The 17,137-nt window shown below is 45.7% G+C and overlaps 1 protein-coding gene across 5 annotated transcripts in view; it reads right to left on the reverse strand.

The window, feature by feature from the left end:
* LOC117878783 (A-kinase anchor protein 2-like) overlaps nt 1–16,144 on the reverse strand; it is a 174,756-nt gene extending 158,612 nt beyond the window's left edge. For 4 of the 5 annotated variants that reach the window (XR_004646082.1, XM_034773243.1, XM_034773241.1 and 1 more), the window contains exon 1: nt 16,071–16,144. Coding sequence is in view for 3 of the 5 variants with exons in the window: in XM_034773243.1 (XP_034629134.1) it covers nt 16,071–16,142 (72 nt within the window). In the remaining 2 variants the exon portion in view is untranslated. Of the gene's footprint in view, nt 1–4,574; nt 4,781–16,070 lie in introns of those variants that run through there. The other variant, XR_004646083.1, reaches the window with a different exon arrangement.
* Nucleotides 16,145–17,137: the final 993 nt, after the last annotated feature.

Raw genomic sequence — 17,137 nt, forward strand, 5'->3', positions numbered from 1 at the left:
CCTTGAATGGTCACTAACAATACATGTTAACTACTTATGCTAAACCAGTGTTTCTCAAATGTGGCCACAGCCTCCTGGGCTGTGATGGAGAGGCACAAAGCAGTGCCCCCTCCCAGAGCAGCCAGCAGCCCTGCCCCCCTCCACCATCTGCTGCTGGAGGTGCAGGCAGATGGTGAATTCCCCACTTTTCCAGGGGTAGGGGAGGCAGGCTTCAGTCACGGAGGTCTGGGCTCCATCCATGTGGTAACAGGCTCTGGTTCCAGGCTTCAGCCCCAGGCTCACCACCCGCGTCATCGTCCCTGGGCCCCGCTGCCGCTCATTAATCCATTAATTTGTCCCAGGGCTCGCTGGGGCTGAGTAAATCTTCTGTGAAAAGTGATATTAAGAAACATACAAATATCACTTTTCACAGCAGAAGACTTACCAGCTAGCAAGTCTTAGGGGAAAGAAAAAAAAAGCACAATAAAAAAAGCACAAGAAACAACTACAAAAAAAGACAAGAACATGCAAAGCGCCTTATTTGTGTTTCTATTCTGTTTAGGCCCAGTAAAGAACAACAAATGTAAATTATTTTTATTACTGAGTCTGAAAAAAACACACATAAATAAATGACAATGGTTTGGACCTGTATATGTGCATGTTTATTTATTTTTCCTAAAATTAATTAAGTATTTTAGGAAAAATTGTCAGCGTGGCCACCAGCAAGAGTTGGTAGCTGCACTCTGAGGCCACCAAAAAATTTGTTGTGAGAACCCCTGTGCTAAACAATCTGTTTCACCTTTTATTTAGCTGTGACACTGAGCACTTTTCCCAGACCTAAAGAACACCTCCATGTTGAAAGCATGTCTCTTTCACCAGCAGAAGTTGGTCCAATCAAAGAGATTACCTCACCCACCTTGTCTCTAATATCCTGGAACCAATACGGCTACACACTGCAAACAAGTTCTTATAACCTGGCAGGTGGCATAGCTGAGAACAAGCAGACAATCCTGTATATTCATCTGGCAAAGGGAGCAGGATATTCTCAGTGAAGAGTTCTTGACTCTGGAACTTATTCTCCCATTGTTCTGATAGCCCAACTTTGTTGACCTTCAAGGCCAGCTGCAAAGTCTGTTTATCCAGCCTTTCTGCAAAGTGTTGCGGTGAATTGGTTAAGTGGGAAGGGTTTAGTTCTTTGTGGGCTGAGGAGTATTTTATTGATGGCAATGGGCTGAACTAAATGAAGATGCATGTGTATTTTTAAAGAAAATTGTCCTTTCATCTAGATTTGCAGGACAAATCTATTCTACGGTTATTTTATTATGTACAATAAATTCCTCTCAAATCTCCGGTCATTTAATATTCTCACATGTAGTACTGCACCATGAAAATTAAGAAACATTCCATCAGTACAGGCTGCTAGCAGAGAGACAGCCAACATACCAGTAAAATAAATTAATTAATTAAAGAATCTTGGCAGCTTGAACTCAAGTACTGCAAATGTGCTAATTGCTGGTCAGCTGAAGTCAGAGCGGCCTAGCTGCAAATGAATAGTTCAGCATGTTGAAATGTCAAAATCACAGTGATAATGGTAATAGTAGGGATAACAGTGGATGTTGCATTATGCATGTTACAAAGGCATTTCATTTCCTGGGGAAGCTTGCCACAAATACAGTATCTGTATAGCTTACTAATTCAGAGCTGTGCGTTCCTAACTGCAGGACTGACTTGCTTCAATGTTAGAAAGCCAGACAAAAACTGGCATGAATTAATCCATCCCACTCTCAAAATATACATCAGCTTCTCAAGCTTCTAAAGCAAGGTCTTCTGGGTGCTTCCGTTCCTAGGGGCATTTTTTTAACCCCTTAAGGGACCTGGTCTTATATTCCTTGTACATGGAATTTGAGTGTGCAAAGAAAGCAGAATCAGACTCAAAATGTACACATACAGCTCTTATTAGTACTGAAGTTGCATATACATTGAGAAAGGGAAAAACCATCCGTTTATACAGAAACCTCCATGAACTACTGCTACTTATCTGTGCTATTAAAAGACACCTACGTGGTTTAATTTACTTAAGAGCTCACATGGTCATCATGTAAAACAATCTTTGAGCAGGTGTTCTAAAACTAATAGGAATTTTTTTTTTTACTATATCTCAAAAGGGGGCTGGGGGGAGATAGCTCAGTGGTTTGAGCATTAGCCTGCTAAACCCAGGGTTGTGAGTTCAATCCTTGAGGGGGCCACTTAGGGATCTGGGGCAAAAAATCGGTGCTTGGTCCTGCTAGTGAAGGCAGGGGGCTGGACTCAATGACCTTTCAGGGTCCCTTCCAGTTCTATGAGATAGGTATATCTCCATATATTTATTACATTATATCTGCACTAAAAATTTCCCATTAGTACAGAAATAAAATCTGATAGGGGCAATCAAAGTCAAAAATACAGGCTGACACAGAGCTGTGCAATGAAATTAAATAAAAAACTCACCCATGCACTGACTTTTCAAGAATGTGCACAATGAATGTTAAACAAATATCTTAAGTGTCCCAGCACTTCATTCTCAGCTGTGTGTAGTGACTTAAAACATTGTGAGCTAGTCAGATATGAATCAACTCGCACTCATTAAAAAAAGTTAAGCAGCCTTATAGAGCTCCCAAGGCAATTGAGTCAACACAATATAATTGTGAAAATGAAATAAATCCCTATCAGCTATGCAAAACCCTTGCAAAGCACTCACCAGACATGAATATCAATGGACATACCTGAGCTATGAGATAATGCTAGAATCCAGCATTTCATTACAATGCTGAAATGTTACTCACGTCTCAAAATAAAAACACTTCCATTTCACTAGTAGAATCAGGGAATTCATTCAAACAAGTTACTGCCTTAACATACATTTTCTGCAGTTGATAAGTGATTATGGCTGAAAACCAACAAGGCTTAATACTGCTACTGCTCATTCTGGCCAATGATTAATTCCATTAAGTAACTCAAGTGGTTGCTCATACACGGTGGCTCTTAACCCTCCTACAGACATCTGAATAACCTTCAAAAGTGACACAAAAAATGGGGGATGAAGTGGTGGGGGAAGTCTATATTATAGCGGTTTTAAATTAAACCCTCAACATTTAAAATCTGCAACAAGTGTGCTTTGTTATTTCACAGTGATCCAGGGATAGCATAATTTGCCAAGCAGATACAGATAATTTTTAATAAAAATTATCCCTGGACATTTGGAACACTTGAGAGAAATAACCTCATTCGAAAAGCTCCCAAATTATCCTGGGTGCTACCGAGAGTTCCCATCTGATAATTAACTCATTGCCTCCCAGTCACCTTTGTACCTACATGTGCAAATAGTATTCAAATGTTCCCAAGAGAGCCCTGGTATTTCGTTGAGGAGGACGGCTCAGAATTCCCACGGATTTACATTTAAGACTTTTCGGAAGTTTAAATGAAGCCGGGGCACGGAGAAAAGACTGAAGCGGTCTTGCTAGCTCGGCGCTTAAATTGGGATTTGCAGCTTCCCAGAGAGGGCTCCGCTCCTTGCAAACACGCCAGTACTAAGCATGCAGAGGATGTGAGGAGACTTGAAAGGAGGAACTGCCGGGGACCCCCAGTGGGAAGGCGCTGTGCGGTGGCTGTATGAGTGAACTCCATGGATTTCATTAGCTAACCTCCCCCACAGGCGACTCCCTCCAGCCCTTTAAAACACTAATAAAAATAGCTGGCTGGTGAGTGCCCGCAGCAGCAGCGAAACACGCTGGCGCGGATTAATGGCAGGGAGTGTTTGACATTCCGCACACACACACGGAGGGTTCGGGCACTGGCGGCTCCCCTCGCCCTCGTCTTCACTGCATCAAGCCAGGCCCCCCGCCGCTGCTCGCTCTCAGCTCTGCTCCCCCGGGTCGCCCCCCACCAGACTCCTCCATCGCCACTCAGCGATCGCCCTCCTATGGCCGAGCCAAGCAAACAAAAAGGACCCTGCCCCTAAACAGAATCCCCCCGAGCCCAGACCGAACCAGCTTCCCCCCACCGCGGCAGGGAAACACAGCCCCCAAGGATACCTGCCTGCTGCCTTCCTCCAGCCCAGCCTAGCCCCGCTCCCTCCTGCAGACCCCACTTGCACACCCCCTTTCCCCTTCCAGGCACAGCGGGAGGTCACAGCCAAATGCAGCCCGCGGAACTCTCCCCCCCCCAACCACGCAATATCTGCACCCCAAAGCCCGGTGCTCTTTAATCCCCCCCTGCGCTGTTCATGGACCCCTGACAGACACCCCAGAACACAACCCCCACCCCAAAGCCCCGAAATACCCAGACCGCGCCCCCTCCCCGAAACCAGCACCCCGCCACAGTGACTGCCCCCCAATGCACGGCTTGCAATGCCCGGCCCCCTGCCGCCAACTCCCGCCACAAAGCCCCCCCTCCCCACAGCCCCCCTACCCCCCTGCGGCATGGAGTCCCGTGCCCCGCAACCCCTCCCCACTTGCGTGGGGCTGGGAGCTGCAGCAGCCACCCGGGGCCAAGCCCAGCTCTCATCCTGGGGCATCTCGTCCCTCCCCGCGCGCGCACCCCCGGGGGGGGAAACACACCCAGACTGCAGCGACCGCCACGTCCCCGTCCCCCCGCGGCGAGGCTGCGGGCTGCAGCGCCAGCGGTGCCCCCGGAGGCTCCGGCTCCAGCCCAAGCCCCAGCCCCGCAGCTCCACCGGCGCTCCGGCTCCGGGAAGCCCTTCAGCAAACTGCGGCAGCCCCCTGCGCGCCGGGGGTGTGAGCGGCGTGCCCCTGAGGCCGCTAACCCTCTGCCGCCTCCCTCCGGTCCCTCCTCCGCGGCTGCCCAGCCAGCAGCCTCGCTGCGTCGGCGGAGGGGCGGGCTGGCTCTGCCGCCCGTGCACGCAGCAGCCGGGCTAAGGCGACGCCAGCCCGCGGAGCCCGCTCAGGTTACACCAGGCTCTGTCACCAGCCCGTCCGAGCCCTCCAGGGGCTGGCAGCGGGGCAGAGCCGGGACTGGGCTTGGCCTAAGCCTAGGAAGAGTGGTAATAACCCGGGCAAGTGGGGCCTCCTGGCTGCTAGTCCCGGTGGCAAAGGGGGGACGCCTGGGCAAAGGTCGGGGTTGCCATTCAATGCTGGCACTAAAGGGGAGAAGGAAAATCCAGGCCGACGTCCCTGGGAATTCTCAGGCCAGGGCTACTGCAGGGTGGAAGAAGGTCCATGAAGCTGTTAGCTGTGTTTTAAACCGAAATCCTACACTAGAGCCGGGATGACACAAGATCTTTGCCGCAGGGAACAGTGCTCCCCCATCTGTCTGCATCCAGCTGTTGTCCCTTGTTTTATAATTAGGATAGGGCTAGGCTGTACCCCCGTCTGAATATACACACAGGTCTAGTCCACACAAGTGCACACTACTGCCACTTCCCTGCTCCCTGTCCCAACTGAACTGGAGCGAGCTGGGGGTGGTTACTCCTGCTACAATCATGCACTGTCCCAAAGCGCACCCTAATCACACCCTGCGCTTGCACCACAGACAGACCCTTAGTTTTCTTTGGGACAGGGACCAGCTTTTTGTTCTGTGTTTGTACAGTGCCTAGCCTAGGGGGGTGCTGCTCTAGGGCTGGGGCTCTTAGGTAATACAAAATAAACTAAATTGTAGTATGAGAATACATTGTGGGCGAGATTGATCCGTTAGGCCAGGGGTCGGCAACGTTTGGCACGCGGTTTGCCAGGGTAAGCACCCTAGCGGGCCGGGCCAGTTTATTTACCTGCTGACACGGCAGGTTCGGCCGATCGCGGCCCCCACTGGCCGTGGTTCGCCGTCCCGGGCCAATGGGGGTGGCAGGAAGCCGCCCCCAGCACATCGCTTGCCCATGCTGCTTCTCGCCGCCCCCATTGGCCCGGGATGGCGAACCGCAGCCAGTGGGGGCCACGATCGGCCGAACCTGCTGTGTCAGCAGGTAAATAAAATTGGCCTGGCCCGCCAGGGTGCTTACCTTGGCGAGCCGCATGCCGAACGTTGCCGACCCCTGCTTTAGGCCCAGACCTGAGGAAGCAGTAGTTGAACTGCACCACTCCTGAAGGCACCTTGACTCATACATCCCTCAAAGTAGCAGTTCCTCCCCTGCTTTCTTCTTGCTGTGGGGCAGGGAGGAGGAAGTTGTGAATGACCCAGCAGTAAATTACATCTCTCCCCTCTCCCACCCCCATACACCTGTGCTGACTGAGTGTGGCAGGGAGTAAGTGGGCACACAGTCCCTGCCTACTCCTTTCTGCCTGGATCAAAGGTCTGGATAGCTCCCACAGGTTTATAAGAGGAGGTCTTACTCTCCCTTACTCCCTTGTATAGCTGTGCAGGCTAAGTTACGACATGCATAGGCACATGAGGATCACGGACAAAGTGTTGGGGGAAGATAGAGAAGAAACATCAGATGTTGCCAACTGTCGTGACTATATTACAAATCTTGCAAGATTTGGTGTTTTTCTTAACACGGCAGCTGCTGGGATCATAGACACTCAGCTTTCATTAAAAAAAACCAACCAAGTAAAGTAGTAAGGTTCTAGCCCTTGCGGTTGGAGAGAAAAGCTTGACAACGTGATGCAAGTGTGCCCTAAAGGCTTGGAAAGCAGAAGGTGAATAAAAAGAACTCAAAAGAAAAAAGTGTGACCTTTATAAGAGCTGAAGATGCTGCAACTCCAAAAGAGATTAACAGATATTTCTGAATCTTCAGTACAGTACCCCCCCACCCCCATCTTACTGCCCCAGTACTGAATTAGATTTAATTGTATAAGTACAATATGGAGTTTTGTTTTATTAGCAGAAGCAATATAGCAAGTAACCCTGACGCTGTTTTGATATTTTACTTCTTACAGCAGGGAAGTGTTTAATTAGTATTAATGAGGCAGGGTACAGATAATACACCATGGAGAAAATCAAGTGATATTTCATCAGGGATATTTCAAATGATTTTTGCCTATTGTTTGTAATTTGCATTTTTAACAGTTACAACAGCGGAAGAAAATTATGTCTTAAAATTTTGGTTTTAAAGATGCAGTTTGTTAATATTATATGCCTTGCTTGCAGAGATTCAGATAACTGCTGTAGCTGACGCTAAAGGCAGGAAGAAGGAGAGATGACTCTTTGCCAGATTGTAACCAATGCTAACTTTTTCTTGGAAAGCAAATGAGAATTTTGCCTGACAAGTGAATGAGGATGTCAATGCACATTGTCCCAAAAGTGCCTTGGAAGGTAAGAATATAGAATATCTGCAAAATTAGTTCAGTGGTCAGCAAGGGCAGAAATATTTTTCTTAAGTGACGTTTTTTCCACAGAAGGCTCATGCCTACTTTTGGTGCTCCAGGGTTTCGGAAGAGATGTAGCACTATCCCTACCATTGTTCCCCCTTAAATCAGTGGGCATTTTCCAGGCCCAGATAATGCTGATTTGCAGGAAACATTGGCTTTCCTCATTCTTGTATGATTTTGGAAAGGGACCTTGAGACCCCCATCCTGCACTTGGCGGGTGAGAGGCCGGGTAGTCCTACAGAGCATCTGCCTGAATGCCCTGGAAGTGCATCCTCTGCAGAGGTCTCCAAACATGGAGGATTTTCTTATGGATACTGGGATATCAGCAAATCATGCCTACCTGCCCAATGTCTAGGGATGGGAAAATCCCATTTTGCTTCTGACATGATACGCCCATAAAAGTGCCCCAAATTAAAAATAGCATGGCTGCTTTTTGCAGCTTTTCCCACAGAAGGGATGACTCAGCCCAGAGTAAGGACTGCAGGATTTAGCCCATTTTCAATAACATCACACACTTGGGCAGAGGCGATACGTGGGGGACAACATGGGGGATCAAAGGCTCTCCCCCGCCCCCCAGATATGCTGCTTAGCACAGACTGAGCATGCACTGTAACACTGCTGAAGCCAGCTGCCCTCACTCCGCTCCCGCAAACGGACACACACACTATAGGCAGGCGTGGGTCATCTTTGCTCTTAGGGAAATCAGACCACAGTAGATCTTGGATGTCCTAAGTCAATGGGAACTACAGCTACAAAACCTCCATTAGTTCTATGAGAAGAAAGGGCTTCCTTTTAAACACATAACAGTGCTTACTTCTGCTCACTTTCTCTCTGCCACATCAGCTGATCTAGGTCATAATTTGCCTGTCAACAGCTGTGGCCTCAGCCAGGGGTAGAAATAGAACTGGAACTTTTACTGACGGAGTAACAAAGATTTCCTCGACTTGGGCAGGGTGAAAGACAGAGGAAGGAATGGCAAAGGAAGTGAGAAAGGGGCAAAGGGACAAAGCAGAAGTGATATCCCTCCTCCATCCTGGCAGTTAGTGGCCCACAGTGCCACGCCGCGAGATTGAAATCTTGACATGACTATGAGCCCTCCCTTCAGTAATAATGGAAACATTTAGTGACACCCTAGAGCAGGGGTTCTCAAACTGAGGTGTCAGGACCCCTCAAGGGGTCTCGAGGTTATTACATGGGGGGTCACGAGCTGCCAGCCTCCACCCCAAACTCCACTTTGCCTCCAGCATTTATAATAGTGTTAAATATACAAAAAAAATGTTTTTAATGTATGGGGGGGGGGGGTCGCATTCAGAGGCTTCCTGTGTGCAAGGGGTCACCAGTTCAAAAGTCTGAGAACTCCTGCCCTAGAGTCTAGTTTCAGTGAAGCACATTTTGTTCACATGTACAATGATTACACCAAGACTGTACCTTCAGTTTTGAACAATTCTGCTGGGCAGGGAGGCATACCCTTAATATGGGGAATATGTTGGGAACATCTCAAAGGAAGAAATTATTTCAGTGCAACTATTGTAGGGCCCAGTATTGGGCTGAATACCCAAGGATAGGAAAATGCCCCATTTATGATGCACGTGGTTAGGGAAGGCCCTGTATGCTCTGGACTAGTGTGCAGGGAAGCACTATTCTGCAGTCTTCGTAGTAGCCATGGAAGTGCCCTGGTGCAAGAGTGTATTTCAAGTCAGGCTTGGGGAAGAGTGGATCTCAGAGACCTACATGGGAGGAGGTGCACACCACACCCACAAAGGCTGCTGCATCCTTGACTGTGATAGAGTAGCTGTAGTGATCTGTTGTAGGGATTGGGGGTGGGGGGGAGGTTGAGTCTTGGATTACTTCTCAGTAAGGAGCAGAGACCTCTTTTCTCAGGTCTTCTCTCATTACAAAAGGAAAGGAAATGTGGCAATGAAATGTGATGCCTTATCTGTTCATCTCCATCCTCAAATTTTCATGAGGAAGAGGAACAGGTTTTTCTTGTAATGCAGATTAAAAGTCTTAAATTAGCTGCCAGAAAGTTGGAGATTGGAATCTTCCTCCCCTCCCCAAGCTCAGACTGACATGCTGATAATTTGAGTGAAGGAACACACAGTTTTGCAGTACTACGGGCATGAAAGGAAAATGGAACTCCTGCGTGTTCTCTGTGCATTCCCTACAAGTCCAATGAATTCAATGATCCAGTCAGTTAGTTAGCATAAGTGCTGTGAGAAATCCAGAGGTCACATTCACAAGTGCTTTATATTCAATACAAGGATGGAATGCTTAATATTACAGAGACGCATTATGGTCTGGTGGATACAGAACAGGTATGGGAGGCAGGAGCCCTATTCCTGGCTCTATCATTAACCTACTACATGACTTAAGGAAAGTAACTTTCTCTTCTTGTCTATTGAGATATAAAAGACAATCCCTGCCCTGAAGTAATTACAATGTGTTTGTACAGCTCCTAACTCACTGGGGGCTCAGTCTTGCTGGAGGTCTCTATGTCCTGCCCTATTACTAAATTTTAATTGCTACGTTCCTCAGCTGGCTAAGAGGCTCACTTATAAATACATATCCATCTTACTGCATGTTTGTGTATCACAAAGCCTGATCATGCAGCCAGGTACAAGTCGTCCCATTGACTTCAGTGTTGTGAGAGTAGTGAACTATTTCATCATCAACCATCAAGTTACAAACCTAATCCTAACTACAGCATGTGGATGTGTAAACAGTCCCAGAGTAGATAAGTAGGATCCACCAGAATGAAGTTACTTCATTCTGCACTTGACATCAACATGACATCATTTTTTCTATTCTTTCAGAGGGCAGTCCCACCATTCAGCCCCCTCGCTTCCCTTTGCCTCCAAAACAAATAAGCATGCCAACCAACCCACCCCAAGAAATCTATAACACGTGATGTGGCATGATACGAGTTTTACCGCACCTTGTTTGAGAACAATTGCATACCTCACTCATGGCAATTCCGAATTTTGGGTAAAGCAGTCATCACAAATCTAAGGCAATAAAAGTTATGTAAATCTCTGCACAATTCCACCCCAGCCTATATCTCTGCTCTGACTTCTACGCCTCTCTGTAGCTCCTTCTGTTTCCTTCCCCCAGTGTTGACTTTGTATCTTTTCATGCCATTCCTGTCCCCGAGAATGGGATGGCAGGGGAAGGAGGAGCTTATTTTGTGGCATTTTAATTTTGGGGTGGTGTTAGGGCATCTAGGAAGACAGAGGCAATTGGAGATGTGAGGCTGAATGGAAGGGAAGAATATGGGGTGGAGCGCTAGATAAGAATTCATTAATATAGGGGTGATAGGCAATAGCTGAAGTAGTGTGACCAGATGAAGCTGGCCAAGGATAGAGTGCAGACAGAAAAGGAAAGGCAAAGACAAAACCCTAAGAGATACTGACAGGCTGGAGGGCCAGAGGAGAAGGAGACAGACAGAAGTTGGAGGTAGGTCTTTAAAATAATGCACATCTGGCTGCATAATAGACCATTCAGACAACATTTGAGGTGGATAAGCTCAGATTCCTGCCTCTGTAGAGGCATTGTTCACCTTTACATTGCTCAGACAGAGGGTAATGGAGCCTGTTCTGGTGCAGGAGCTGGCTTTTCCACAATGAAGAGAAGAAGTGCTTATCTTACAGATTGTATATATATTATATTAGATTTGGTAAATGAGGGACTTCAAAACCTTTCGTATCCAAGGGAATTCTTACATTTACCTCCACCAGCACTGAAATAAAGTCTTAGGGCTGCAAGTTCTCAAAACCCTCATAGGTTTAAATATTTGCAATATCATGCCTGTAAGCGATTAGTAAAAAATCATCCCTTGATCATGGAATGTTTACCCTTATTGTAACCAAAGGACAATTTTGATTCATCAACATTGCTGACCTTGGCCATAACAGGAAAGAGAGATGCACATGTTAATTTATGTCTTTAAAGATGAACAGCAAGACCCTTAATATCATATTTTTTAAAAGTGCTAAGCCAAATCACTAACCTTTTCTGGCTCCATGCTGCTAATCTCGAATACCTCTAAAGCTCCTCAATTTTACATATTAAAATACAAAATCTTCATCAACTAAGCTGTCTTCCCTATCAATAGACATCTACATCTAGCCTTCCCCATATCCAGGATATATGCTATGAAGATTCAAGGTAGTCCCCACTCTCACAATTATGCTAGAATGGTCACAAGCACAGGACATGGCATTGACTATGGAAGAGAGAACAAGACCAATCACACTGGAATAGTTAAGTGGGGAAACCAAGTCTTCCCAGAGCTTCTTAGTACTTCTGAAGAAACTTGATATAGTCAGAAAATAAATTCTTTTCCCACTTCTCCAATGATAAAAACTGGTAAAGAAAAACAAACAGCTCTTTTCTTGAAATACAAAGGAAAGAGTCCCATTGGTATCAGGTGGCTTGGGATCAGGCCATTGTTGGATAAGCACAGCTTCTCACCGAATTAAGTAGAAAATGGAGATCTTGGATTCACTGCATTTTCAGCTCATCATAAGTGAAATCATGCAAAATGTAACCATAATGATACAATGGGACTAGTATCCAATTGTAGACCTGCTAATTAAAACAGCCTGCAATCTATATGGAAATTCAGCTCTGCACTACCAAACACTTGTTGCATTTTGATCTTGTTAGAATACATTCTGAGTAGGCAGTGTTATTTATCTTTGGGTGTGAAGCCAGGAGGGTACCTTTTACAGACCTAAATGACAGAATGACAGTTTTGTTACAGTTCCCAAGCTGAGGGAACAAATAAAATTACAGTGCCACAGGTCAAACGTAATGGCTGTAATAGCTTTCGACAACTCACATTGCTTTCAGCTCCCCTACCAATGCTGCATTGCTCAATATCAGCCACAGGACTTATTCAAGAGCAATTAGCAAAAGGCATAATTGTAAATGAATACTTAGTTTTGCACTCCTCTGAGCAATCCAATAAATGAGCCAGATTCTCCTCTCCATTACATCACTCCAGTCCCATTGACTTTAGCATGAACATGGCTGCAACCAGTGTAACAGAGGAGAATTTGGCCTATGGAGAATAATAATTTGAACTGGCAGGAGTCAACTGAGGATGGCTTTAGCTACTTAAAATAGATTAAATTTTCTCTCCGAAATTGACCCATACCCTGCCTTTGGGTTTTTTAATGCAGAATGCTCATGGATTTTAACAGACCTCCATGCCCGGAATGATAGCAAGATCTGAAGCCAATTAGGAGGGGAAGTTTCTATACCACATGTGCGGGTCTCAATTTTAAAAGATGATCAGGGATTTGGGGTGCCTAACCCTTTGAGGGCTCAGCATCCCTCCCTGGAAGTTTGAGACCTCTTAAAGAGGCCGCAAACTGAGCATCCAAAATATTGAGGCACCAGAAGTCATTGGTCACCTTTGACATTTTAGGCCACATTGTATAAGAGTCAGTTCCCGCCTCTTTACCCTGTTCTTGGTGCTCTGGCTTTTGGTTTTGTTGTAGAAGTAGCCTAGTGACGTGAATGAAACTTTCCAGAGTTTGTGGGACTAATTTTCATCTCCTATTGGTGTATGTTAACATGAATGCAGATTCAGGGCCTGGGTCTTTGGTAACTATTCTGGCAATAAAGCAGAAGCAATCTGACTAGTAGTTAGGGCAGAAGCCTAGGACTTGGGAGCCGTGGGTACAGACTTTGTGTGACGTTGGGCAAGTCAATTACTTTCAGTTCCCCACCTGCAAAATGAAGATGATAACACTTCCCTACCTCACAAGGGTGTTGTAAGGGGCTCCGATATGATGGTAAAGGGGGCCACACAAGATACAATGTCATGAGTGTGCTTAGTTCTTTCAATGGTTTATTAAAATATGGGGCTGCACAATTATGCCTTGTCTACACTTGTGGCGGGAGGTAGCGTTCATGCTGCAGTGAAAGGCTCTGGCAGGGATGAGGGACGGCTTTGGAAGCTCCAGGAGCAGCTAGAGCTTTTCACTACAGCTGAGAAAGGCTCTGGCAGCTCCCTGAAGCGGAACACTGCACTTCTTGGGCACGTAGAGAACCGTGTAGGGTACATACCCTAAGGTTCTGACCGGTCTTGATCCCGCTTGCCTAAGCAGTCCTATCTACACTGCTATTTATACCTGTGCTAGGGTGGGGTGCAGTGTTTGACTCTACACGCCGCCATGAGCGGAGACAGCTTAAGATGGTCACTGACCCACTCCCAGAACTGCTGATCAGAGGTGTGGTCCCTGGAAAATACTGTACTTCCAAGGATACCCACTGCAGCACAGCCAAAACGGTGGGCTAAAGGGATAATCTGAACTGCCTGCTCTGGTTTATGCGTATCTCTTGAAAGATATCCTAGCCAGTGGATTGTATTATCAGTTATAACTGAAGCTCTGATTCCCTACAACCTACCTATGGACTAGACATCGCTACAAAAATCTGCAATTGAAATTACAGGTTGTCCACAATGAGCCTCCCAACTGCTTGTAAAACAAATATTGCAGAGGACGAACAGAATGGCGTACGCAGATGTCAACTCTCTCCCATTAAGCAGTAACGAGGGTGGAAGAATAAAGAAAACAGCTGCAGTTTATACCACCCACCCACACAATCTCCGTTTTGAACTACAGCTACAAGAGTGTCTCAGATAGCAGGGAACATGTTATTCTCACCATCAAAGCATTGCACATATATAATAGGTTATTCAAGCAGATCAAGAAAGTAATGTTTTGCAATAAGATTTTTCTTAAATTGAGTCTTCATGAACTTTGTCGTGGCTCATGGGCCTGGCTGGCCCTGAAGACACAACATGTAGCAACTGTTCACGAGGGCCATGTTTTGACTGTGTCAAAGAAGATGGATACTACACTTTATTTTAGTCACAAGGCGCAGCAGTTTAATATCCGATGCTGTACATCCTCCATCGGGGGCCTCTACCTGGTCCTTGGCAGGGAATGGATGTGGTGCTCTATTAGGTCTTGGTTATCTTTACCGTGATATTTCTATGCTCTATTAACCCGCACAGAAGTCCCATCAACTTGAATGGGTGTGGCAACGTGCATAACCTAGAGCACAATTTGGTCCTACGACCCTAGGTTTCGTTAGGCCGAGAGGAACTTTATGGGCCAGGTCTTCAGTTGGCGTAAATCAACGAGTGATATCAATGGAGCCGCGCTGCTATACACCAGCTGAGCAACTAACGTCGATGGTTCTCATCTAAAAATGCTCTAGCTGTATCTGTATCCAGCTTTTTGGACTTGATCTAAATGGGGCCCATTCCTGCTTTTTTGTATTACGTTGGTCATTTCATTGTTCAACAGCAGCAAGGAGAATTGTGTTAGAGATTCAACAGGATTGGGTTTGCCCCTCTCAGCAAATTGCAGCTTGGAGAAGCAGATGCTGGCTGGTTGTTTCATACTCTAGCCCAGAACTAGTTACAGTCTGTAATCTTTGCAAAAATATAAACCTCAAACGTCACCATGCTGTATGTGAAGCTCTGCTAAAGTTAGCAATTTTTGAGTGACCATTTCAGCTTGGGATCGCTTGCTCTGATCAATTTTGGTTTATTGACATGCCAGTAAGGGTGCTATACTGTTCTTTATTCAGTTTCCTGTAACAACGTTTTGCCGATTTTGTTCACAGTAACACCGATAACAGAGTCCGTCTTCCTATTACAGAACTCTGCCAATGTCAGTAAGCTTTCTCTTTCGGTGTGCAAGGGATCATTTTATTAAGTGAAATTTTGTTTTAGAAAATGAGGAAGGTTAGCTCTCACTCTTCTGTGTTTCTGTACATTTCGTAATATGGGGAGCACTTTTTTTGGACAAAATTTTGTCCAACATATTTAGATTCGTAGCGATTTTCAGGAATTGAGAGACTTTAGGTCACATAGGGTCCAAGATATGAACGTTTCACATCAATAGGCATTGAACATAAGTCCTGATTTTACAAGGTGTTTATTGCTTCCAACTCCCATCGACTTCAGTCCTTTATTTTTCCCACCTGCATCTTTTACTTATTTCTTCAAATTTTTAAACACACAACTGTATGTGCCCAGACCGTACATTAGAAGTCACGGCAGGAACAAAGAACTGCCCAGGAATATATCTACCTCCAGCCAGGCCTCTCCAACAGCTGAGGGTACTCAACACATCTCAGGGTGTCATCAGCACCTTGCAATCTGAGTCCAGAGACTAAGTGGTGTGTGGGTAGAACACGGGTGTCTGTCTATACTCCTTCCCTATGTTTCTGAGCTCTTCCACACGCTGTTTTCCAGTGCTTAAAAGGGGCTGGTGACACTAGGGACCACAGACCTGGTCCAGACAAATAGAAAGCTCTGAGGAGGGTCGACAAGAGAGTAGGCTGTAGGGAAGGAGGGGTGGGTCTCAAATAGATTCATTCAAACAAGCAAGCGAAAGCCTAATTTTGCTATGAACCGCTGAAAACATTTTACTGGTCAGCAACAGATCTGGGACTTGAGAACACTAAGAGTTGCCTGTTTTTCAATGCTCCAATCTGTGTTGCTGTCACCTCTGCTAGAATTCAAATATTTCAGTCATATCATAAAAACCAGTCCTCCTAAATCTCACTGTTGCATCAGGTCTTGAAATATTTAGGAAAGGACCCACCTGAGGCCAGTTGAGTAGCATGGAACTTACTGATAGAATTTTCCTTGGCAGGAATAGCTTGTCATCACAGCGGAAAATGTAGGCTGTCTCACGTACTATTGGTTTCCATAGAGCATGAATCCATAACTTGCTGACAAGTGAAGGGTGAATATAAACTTACCATCCCAGTCACTGCTGTTTCAGGGCTTTCACATGACCATGATCCTCTTCCATCCTTAGGCAACCCATCCATTCCCTTCACTCCTGTGAACAAAGTCAGGGAGAGTATACTTATTGAAACGTTTGTCTTGTTTGGATGCAGTACTTGTTTTGTTTCAGTGACATGTTACAGTTGGCTCAATGTTTTGTTAGTTTTACTGAGAATATTTTTAAAGGACAAGGTAAAAATATTCTCAATAAAACTAGAATATTATTAGGGCTTCTGGTTTTAAGTTCTAACTGCTGAATACCAACAAAACCATCCCTAATACAAAACCATGAAATCAGCGTTTATCCAAAAAACATAGGAAAGATACCAGAAATGATAAGGGTCTACACAACAGAAACAAACAACAGGGGCGTGTTTTATAAAGCGCAATAAGGTGTTGCACATTAATTGATCTGTGTAGAGCCTGCTGATGAGCACTTAAGGGTCTCTAGTGTGCTTTGACATGGTGCTGTTTGAAACAGTACTATGTTAATACACACTGGGAAACATTACAAAGATTACTTATTATAGTAGATACACAAAAATCCTCCAACCTCCCTCCCATTTTTGGACATAGAATCGTAGGACTGGAAGGGACCTTGAGAAGTCATCTAGTCCAGTCCCCTGCATTTATGGCAGGACTAAGTATTATCTAGACCATTCCTGACCGGTGTTTGTCTAACCTGCTCTTAAAAATCTTCAATGATGGCAATTCCACAACCTCCCTAGGTAATTTATTCCAGTGCTTAACCACCCTGACAGTTAGGAAGTTTTTCCCAATGTCCAACCTAAACTTCCTTTGCTGCAATTTAAGCCCATTGCCTATCCTCAGAGGTTAAGAACAACAATTCATCCTCCTCCTTGTAACAACCTTTTATGTACTTGAAAACTTATGTCCCCCCAGTCTACCCCTTTCCAGACTAAACAAACTCCCCTCCCCCCAAATCTTCCCTCATAGGTCATGTTTTCTAGACCTTTAATAATTTTTGTTGCTCTTCTCTGGACTTTCTCCAATTTGTCCACATCTTTCCTGAAATGTG

This window comes from Trachemys scripta, chromosome 6 (assembly GCF_013100865.1).
Source record: "Trachemys scripta elegans isolate TJP31775 chromosome 6, CAS_Tse_1.0, whole genome shotgun sequence".
NCBI lineage: Eukaryota > Metazoa > Chordata > Testudines > Emydidae > Trachemys > Trachemys scripta.